Source organism: Fulmarus glacialis, unplaced genomic scaffold (assembly GCF_000690835.1).
Source record: "Fulmarus glacialis isolate BGI_N327 unplaced genomic scaffold, ASM69083v1 scaffold36542, whole genome shotgun sequence".
NCBI classification, from domain to species: Eukaryota; Metazoa; Chordata; class Aves; order Procellariiformes; family Procellariidae; genus Fulmarus; species Fulmarus glacialis.
Window position 1 is genome coordinate 1,589 of NW_009197818.1, and position 8,744 is coordinate 10,332.

The 8,744-nt window shown below is 53.7% G+C and overlaps 1 protein-coding gene across 2 annotated transcripts; it reads right to left on the reverse strand.

The window, feature by feature from the left end:
- Positions 1-1,827: 1,827 nt before the first annotated feature.
- ARHGDIA (Rho GDP dissociation inhibitor (GDI) alpha) lies at positions 1,828-5,662 on the reverse strand. Of its 2 annotated transcripts, none has more exons than XM_009572690.1 (5): positions 5,411-5,662; positions 4,937-5,020; positions 4,264-4,340; positions 4,021-4,084; positions 1,828-3,416 (listed from the first exon to the last, which is right to left on the reverse strand). In XM_009572690.1, exons 1-5 carry the CDS (start codon positions 5,598-5,600, stop codon positions 3,349-3,351), a joined length of 483 nt encoding a protein of 160 aa, XP_009570985.1. In that variant the 5' UTR covers positions 5,601-5,662; the 3' UTR covers positions 1,828-3,348. The 2 variants fall into 2 exon arrangements, with proteins under 2 accessions (XP_009570985.1, XP_009570983.1); XM_009572688.1 differs by having other exon boundaries at positions 1,828-3,548.
- Positions 5,663-8,744: the final 3,082 nt, after the last annotated feature.

The window sequence follows — 8,744 nt, forward strand, 5'->3', positions numbered from 1 at the left end:
TGTGTCCCTTGCCTCCCATCCCTCCCAGCCGCTGGCACAGCAGGTCCAGGCCCACAGCCGGGGCCCTCACGCACTGCAAGGCGTCAATTCACAAGTTCCCCCCTTTCCCTCGCCCTCGGTTCTCCCAGGCTGCCTTTTGACAGACACAGGTGAAAGCTGCTGCGCTTGCGGAGCTGCAGTTCTGCTGCTTCGACGCAGCTGCTGTGTCAGACTGAGCTGCTGCAGCACAAGCAGCCACCTGACTGGAAAAGCAGCCTGGACGGCTCTTACGCAAGCTCCAACCCAAGGTTTATGAGGGGCATCTCCCGGAAGGGGCTGAGGCTTTTGCTTGGAAGCCACAAGTAGTGAGAATCATCTGGCCCACCCAGCCACCGTGCCCTGCCGCTGCTTCGACGCAGCTGCTGTGTCAGACTGAGCTGCTGCAGCACAAGCAGCCACCTGACTGGAAAAGCAGCCTGGACGGCTCTTACGCAAGCTCCAACCCAAGGTTTATGAGGGGCATCTCCCGGAAGGGGCTGAGGCTTTTGCTTGGAAGCCACAAGTAGTGAGAATCATCTGGCCCACCCAGCCACCGTGCCCTGCCCAGCCCGTCACCCGCCCATGATCCAGAGAAAACACAGGCAGTGAAACACCACTGTAGCCCCTCCGTCCCTGGAGTTACAGCAGGTTGTAGCCGTCCTTCGTACCCCTCCCCAGGCATCCCGCCATTGTGCGAGCAATCTAACAGAAACACCAACGTCCAGAGTTTGGAAAGACTTGCCAAAGAGCTGGAGATTGCATCAGACAGGATCTCACCCTGACACTAACTGCCCACGGAGCGGCTGTTGGGGGCCAGCACACGAGGGCATTCGTTCACTTTATCGGCACATCTGGGCTCGCTCTAACTGACATGATAGAGGGTGACGCCTGCTCCGCGCTCCTGCTCTTGTGCTGCCGCAGGGAGGGCTGCGGTGGCACGCGGCTGGGCACAGCCTACAGCGGGGAGCCGCACAAGCAAAGCACCTTTTGGAGCGGACTCTGGCCGCGTGCCTGCTCCACACCAGGGCACGCAGGCAACTCCTGCCCGGCTGAGGGTGCTTCATTTCAGCCCTTGCACTTTCTTGTAGTTTCTGAGTCGCGTCGTTTCCTTTAGCTGCGGCATCAGGGAAGCGCAGGGGACCAAGAAGAAAGGGGGCCTGCGCTGTCAGCTCAGTAGGTTCCCTCTTTGTTCAGAGTCTTTTGGACCAGGAGCAGGGCTGAGCCATCCCCTCGACAGCTTCTCTAGCGCTGTACGTTCTCTAAAGAGCTTTTCCTGGCTACACGTTTCTTATCCTTAACACAAACATGCCACACGCTCTGTAAACATCCGCAGGCTCTTACACACATTGCCTCTCCTGGATTCTGTTCTCCCTCCAATCGCCTCCCTCATTCTTGTGACGGTGCCGGAATTTCCCTTCGTGCTTGCACCTGGAGCGGGCACAACGCAGGCAGGCCAAGGCTCAGAACCCGCCTGCTCCTCAGCCAGCAGGAGACTCCCCCAACTCTACTACCTCAGAAACCCACCGTTTCCACTTCCCCACACCCTTCTCATCCCTCCTACTGCAGGCCATGCACAACAGAGCAAACAGCAAGGGACAGATCTTGAAGATAATCACTGCAACGGGGGCCTCTTCCCTCTTCTCCTCTGGCACGGACTGTCCCAGATCCCCTGTTTCACAACTCAGCAAGCCCCGGGATTCTGGTCTTCTCCAACCCCAGGTGTTTGCAGAAATCCCCTGTGGAACAGAATTTCTGCCACTTCCTGCCAAAGACCCAGAACCAGAACAGAACCAGAACAGACAGCAGACGGTCAGTTCAAAGATTTTATTTAACTGTCATAAAAGGAGAAGCAGACGATGATTCCAAACCTGTTAACCCGGGTCTAGGATTTACAGACAATATGCACCAAATCAAATTAACAAAAATCTCTCTAGGGGCGGGGCAAGGGAGAGTTAGAGGCAAAGATGTAGCTATGAGAAAGCCACATGTACTTGGTCCCAGTTCTAATACGACCTCAACGTGGTAGGATCCAAATAAGAGGGCTGCGGAGCTGGAACGTGCCTGCCCAGCCCTCAGGGGGTCACGGGCCCCAGAGGGCTCCTTCGCCCCGAGCACCGTTGTCAGCGCAGCCTCGGGTGGCAGGCTGGCGTGCTGCAGGGGTCTGCTACGGGCACGGGGGGGTCGAGTGTCAAGGCAATAAATACTGACAGGCCAGGCACAGATTTTAAAGGCAGAACAGATACATAAGGCATTAACCGCTTCTGAATACTTGTCCATTGCAAGCTCTTTGTTGATCGCATCGGGAGAGCAGCTGCAGAAACAGATTAGTCCGTCCTCAGCCCAAAACAGCCAGGAGGGCAGGTGCTGTCCTGGAATTTCAGTGCTTTGCAGCTACCTTGGCTGCAATGAGAAATGTGAGGTGATGGCAACACTGGTGACTCCCGCACCCACCTGCCTTGCAACCCCCTCTACGCCTCGGTGGCGCTGAGGCTGTCGGAGAGTTTGGAGCTCTGTGCAAACAGGGCCAGGGGTCCTGCCAGGCCAGCTCTCTAGACACCAGGAGGGGTGGCCAGGCATCGCCCAGGATGTCACACCACCCTCCCCTCTGGAGATGTCCCGTCTTGGGTGAAGAACGGACCAGCAGAAAAGCGGGAAGTTGTGAATCTTTCCTAATAACCCATGAGGGGCGTGACCAAGATAAGTGCCATGCCAACAAAGAGGGGGAGGGTGGGTGGCATTTAAAAAGTGTAACAGGGGCAGGGCCCCCTCCCTAGAGGATACATGTTACACATTAAGGCATCATGGTTACAGGGAACATCCACAAATGAAGCTGCCAGTGTTCCCAGGACACTGACTGGGTGGAAGGGGCAGGCCAGACATGATTTTAGCCAACAAACAGATTCAATAGCTGCCTGGCATCAAAGTTCTTCAGCTACTTGGAGGCAGTAGCTACCCTGAGCTGTGCACAGGAAAGCCAAGCACAAGATCCTACACAGAACATAGGAGTCTCTCCCGTTCAGCACCTACCCGAATAAAGGAAGGTGAGAAGCAGCAAAGGGCCTGGCGAGGGAGCGAGCGCTCCCACCTCTGCGCTGGGACAGCACGGCCCTGGGACGGGCAGCTGGAGATCAGATGCAGACAGCACGGTTTGGTCAATGCACTCAGCGATTCTCTGGGGAGGGGGCACATTACAAAACTGAGCTCTCTGGTCAAATTATAACAGGGGGTGAAAGGTAAGAGGGTTCCAATGTCAGCACTTTGGTACAGGGGGGGATTTCTACGGTAGCCACTGTCTGATTCACGCTCTCTGGGGTTTGGCCTTGGGAAGGGCTAGTCCTTCCAATCCTTCTTGATGGTCAGGTTCCACTCCCAGGACAGGTGGTCAGTCTTATCATCATCTGTGAACTTGGATTTGATATTGTAGCTGCCCCGGGCCAGCATGCCCTTAGGGGCTTCTTCCATGGGGGTCAGAAACTCATACTCCTCTGCTCGGGGGCCGTAGCTCCCAACCATGTATTCGGTCTTGTCAACTACAAGGAGAAAAAGAGGTGTATGGAGGCTGTTTAAGAGCCTCCCCTGCATTTGAGGCAAGGCTAATGCAAATGAAAGGTCTGTTATTGCTGCAACAATCCACAGAGGAGTGTGAGAACAGCGTCACCCACATTAACAGCTCCGTTCACTCCAGGAACAGCTCCTCCCGCAGGAAGCGATCCCCCCACACTAGCACCGCTGTCAGCAGTGATCTGTTCACTGCTCTGCTCCGGCAGGGATTACGCATCAGGCCCAGAGGTGCAGGTGCAGCCAGGACCACAGGCTGCCACCCTGCAGCACACCCAGAAGCCTTCACACATCGCCACGGCCTCAGTGGCACAGACGTGACTGAAGACTGTCTCCTCCCATTATGAGCTGTTGGGGCACCAGCGGGTGAGCCCCCATCACCGCAGTGAAAAAAGCAGAAAGCCCTCACACAAAGCAGTACTTGAGTCACAGAGAAGCACTTACTTTTCACGCCTTTCCGGAACGTGTGCTGAATATACTTCAACCCTGACACAATCTCCCTGTTAACCTGCAGAGAGACAAGCAAGGACTGTAGAAGACATCTCCTAGGCACATTGCCCACCCCACCCACAGGAGGAGACAATTTCCTCCATCACACCGCTTTTCAGGGCTCAGGCACTCCCTGTGCTGGGATTGCAGCAGTCCGGCATTCCCCTCGTTCTTCAGTTTCCAGATCTGAATTCTTACCCTAAAGGAGATTTTTATCCGGTATTCCACGCCCTCCTTCAGCACAAACGCTTGCTTCTTGTAGCTCTCCAGGTCACCTACAAAGAAGGGAGAGGGTTGTTCAGAGTCCCTTTGTATTGTGCTCTGGGGCGAATTTCAGTTGCAAGAGGTGATGAGGACAGTATCTGCAGCAGCAGGGGTTGACCCTTGCTGCCCGGACAGCACACAGTTCATCCTTTCATTTTTGCATGGCAGGACCCTCCTTGCTACGCTGCCCACGCTACCTGAGGCGGGCCAGCGATGCCCTGTGAAAGGACATGCAACACAGCAATGCACTTAGTTCAAGAATGTTCCTTTGTAGACGTTTGCTCCGAGGCTGTCACCATCTCGAAGCTGCCATTAGCGTCGCTGCACAGGCTGGAGGACAGCTGGCTCCCCCACACGGCAGCTCACACCTCTACAAGGGAGTGGTAGCCAAAAGGCCTTCTGCTGCAACGGGGGACACTGCCGCTGGGCTCCGAGTACAGAACCCTCTGGTGGCCCGGGCACCTTGCTCTGCATCCCGCACAGGGGCATTTCTGACATCAGAGGGCTTGCCTACTGTGCCAGCAGTGCTCCTGCGGGGCCTTCTGCCAGGCTCCACACCAAGCCAGCTTTGACCTGGGAGAAGGGCTGGAATTCCTTCCTAGCTCACCTGTCAGGTCCAGCTCCAGAGGGCCAGGAGCGGTAGTGCAGACCAAAGTCAGTTTGGTCACCACCACATTTGGAGCATTGGGATCTAAAAGACAAGCAAAAAGGCTGTTAAACACCCATCCCTAATACCAACCAACACAACTCCTTTTCCTTCCAGGGCACTTCTTGAAATAGCAAGAAAACCAGTAAGAACATCATCCCCCTCAGTGAAGGTCTGGGCTCCCCAGCCAACAGTCTCCCCAAGACCATCCTCTTCTAAAGGCAGAGAGTGACACCCCTCAGTCCCTGCGCCTTATTCCATGAGCCAGAGATCAGCATGGGGGGAGCACAGACACACGCCTTTATGTTCCCGGCTGTGCTCGTGCTGAAGCACGAAGAGCTGGGAGAACAGCTCCTGGACAGGAGCAGGGATGAGGCCAGAGGCGACTGATGGAGCTCTGGCTCGAGCGAGGCATAGCCATGTCCTAGGGCTCACCTGCAGTCACAGTGACGGCACCGAGCAGTGCCTCCTTGTACTTGCGCAGGCTCTCATCATCCTTGTCGAGCTCCTGGATCTCCTGGATGCTCTTCTGGGCAGGTGGCTTATAGTTGACAGAGTGTTCGTCCTCCTCATTTTCAGCTGCAATCTGGGCCAGCTGCTCTGCCGTCGGCTCCTGCTCTGCCATCCTCACACACGCAAGTTACACTGAAGTAGGGAGGAGAAGTGTAACTGCACCTACCTACTCCACCAGCGAGGGCTCCTTCCCAGCAGCGCAGCCCGGCAGCACCAACCAGGCTTCCCCAGAACTGCTCCGCCGTGACTCCACAGGCTCCCTCTCTCACCTGGGCCCTTCACGGGCTGTCCCCGGGAGGCCTTCAGGGGACACAACCCACCAAGAGCCTGTACCCCGCAGCCCCTGCAGACTCCTCCAGTAGGCCAGGTCTTGTATTCAGCCCACGCCAGAGGATAGGAAAAATTCAGCCTCGGTGCTTTATTCATGAGCTGGAACAGGTAAATACCCCAAGCCATAGAGAGAACATGCTCTCCTCCACAAGAACAGCAGGGTTAGGCTTTTACTCATAATAAACCTGAGCACAGAATAAACCCAGTTCTGTTTTGCTCTCTACAACACACGATTCCAGAATAGGCCTCTGCCCCACCACTGGCACAAATGCCAGGAGCCTCTGCCGCAATCTGGAGCTCGCAGTTTGTAACTCAATCAGATCAATCTGCTCTGCACCAGGTGCTGGGTGCCTTGGAGGAGTGGAACGAGACACCTGGTTCAGCTGATCTCATGCTCAGTCCTTTTCAAAGATCTGTGTCACACACGGCCAGTGAAACAGATAACGGATTAAAAACACGTGCAGAGTTTGGCTCGGTTGTCCACGACTCTAACTAGGAAACACCCAGTTGCACACTGAGGGCTGGTGAAAGGCAATGCCAATACCCTGTTAAAAGCCTTGGTAAAAGCCAGTGACGTCCTCAGTAATTCCTGATGTTTCACAGGGCACGCTGTCCTAAAGATCATCCTAGGGCAAATATCAACTTGGACTCTCTAAAGACTCGAAAAACTCTTTCAGTGACAGCTTTTGAAAGGCTTTTTGTACAAGCAAAATCTTTCACAAATGATCTGCTGATGGATCCAGGTGTTTCTGTCATTACTTGGCATTCCCGCACCCTGTTCAATATTCCCGCCTGGAGCTCTGCACTAGCACACACGACTCACAACAGACTGTGGAACTGCATTCACTCCTCTGGCATCTAGTTTCCAAATAAATCAAGAACTACAACATTTGCTACAAATAAAACAAACACACAAAATGTGCTTAAAATACAGGCTTAATTATGATCTACAGGCCCCTAAAGCTTCTCATACAGGTTACACTAAATAAGCTAACCATCATCCATTCTTTTCGTCTTTTTGCTAACTGACATAATAATACACAGCTCAATTATTCCATTTCTACCCAATGTGCCACCCAGAGGGGGAAAGAAAGACCCCAGCGCTGACACTAACCACACAGAGTTTACAGAGCACATTTTGTAGTGACGCAAGGCAAGTTCTGCAGATGCCAGAGCCAGTCTGACGCCACGTCCAGTTCCAGCCTGGCAATGGCTGTAACAGCAGAACAGTGGAGGTGCCACCTGGGCTCCACTAATATTTTTAGCCATAAATATTATGAATGTTTTGTTGGGGAACAGGGCAAAGGAGACAGATTAGACACAGAAAGTGAAATTTTGCACATCTCCGCTAGAAGAGAAAACTACAGCAGACCTATCAGCAAATATGCAGAGAGAGAAAAGGAAAGGGGGAAGGAGAACCGGTGAGCAGCCCACCTGCCAGGATCCTCGGGTGACACGCCGGCCCCAGCTCCCAGGGAGCCGGTGCCGAGGCACAGCTGTGGCCAGGCCCCTGGCGGGGACCTGCTCCTTGCCCGCTGTCAGACCTGAGAACAGCCTTGCTGACTTGTCCTGGGCTGGCAGAGCTTCCCCAGAGAGGCTGGCTCGGCTCTCGGCGTGTCCTGGGGGTAGGATACTTGCAGTGGATGCAACCGGTGTTTCTGGGTATTAAAGCTTGACTAGGATGTATCACCAGACAAAGGTGGGGGGATGATGTGACACTTTGGGGTTATTACAAGGGCTTTGGCCCTGTGTGGCACAAGCGTGTCTGTGTAGAGGAGCTTTTCCCATTGCACCTTTGTACTTACAACTCCCAACCACCGCCAGTACTGACCCCTACACTTTACAACAAACAGCTGGCCCTTCTGCATGGCATTCTCCAATATCCTGGCACTGAATATTGTGGAAATTTGTATTCAAAAGGCCATTTAATCTCATGTCATACATGAACAACTGGTTAGATTTCACCCTGGTATCTCCATATCAAACCTAGTCACTTCCTTTGCGCTTCTGTCCAAAAGAGCTTCCAGCCTTGAAGACTCCCAGAAGCATTGAGCAAAAGCTCACTCAAGCATCCGTTCTACTGCTTGATCCCCTACTGCAATCCTTCATCTCGCCCTCAGGCTAGATATCACCTCCCAAGCACTACAGGTCATTCTCTCTCTGTACGCTGAAGAACTCCTGGACGTTCCTCCTAAGACACCTGTAGCTTTCAGGACGTGGAAGTGATGGACTTTCAGTGAGAGCTTTAAAGAACTGAAGTCCCAAGTCGCCGATTTCTGTTGACTCCCAAACTCTCTGCGATTGAGCCTTTGAAAGCATGAATATAATAAACAGATGCACACGTGGCAGACGATCCACCTGTATCCACATGCATATCCCCAAAGGTGCCGGGTCTCTTTCCGCAGCATTAGCGTCCACAGGTGTATACCACCTTCCAATTTTCAGACCAAGCAGAGACAAAACTTCTAACAAATGGCCTGATCAGCACCTGCAAGCGACAGGCCACAGGAGTTGTCAGACAGCCTCTCCTCGAACAACCAAAGCTCGCCGAAGCCAGCACTGCACACGCGGCGAAGGATCAGCACTGCAAGATGAACAGAGCAGCACCAACCACGGTGCAGCTCCCAGCAGCAGGGTCAGGTCTGGAAGATCGCTGCGCTCCGCACAGGAACAGCCTTAGCGATAAACAGTACTGATTTCTAGCAGCTGAAATAGCAGCTGATTTCCAGGATCAGGTACCCTATCCTGGTCAGATAAGAAATGCATTAGTTTGGTCTCACCCAAGTATAGAGCTACCACGCACTGATAACCAACCTCCAGATGTAACAGACAGGGCAACAGTTTCCTCCCACACATCACCAACACCCAATCTTCACCAGCCCCGTTAGGATAACCCCTCCCACAAACAGACACTTAACAACAACCC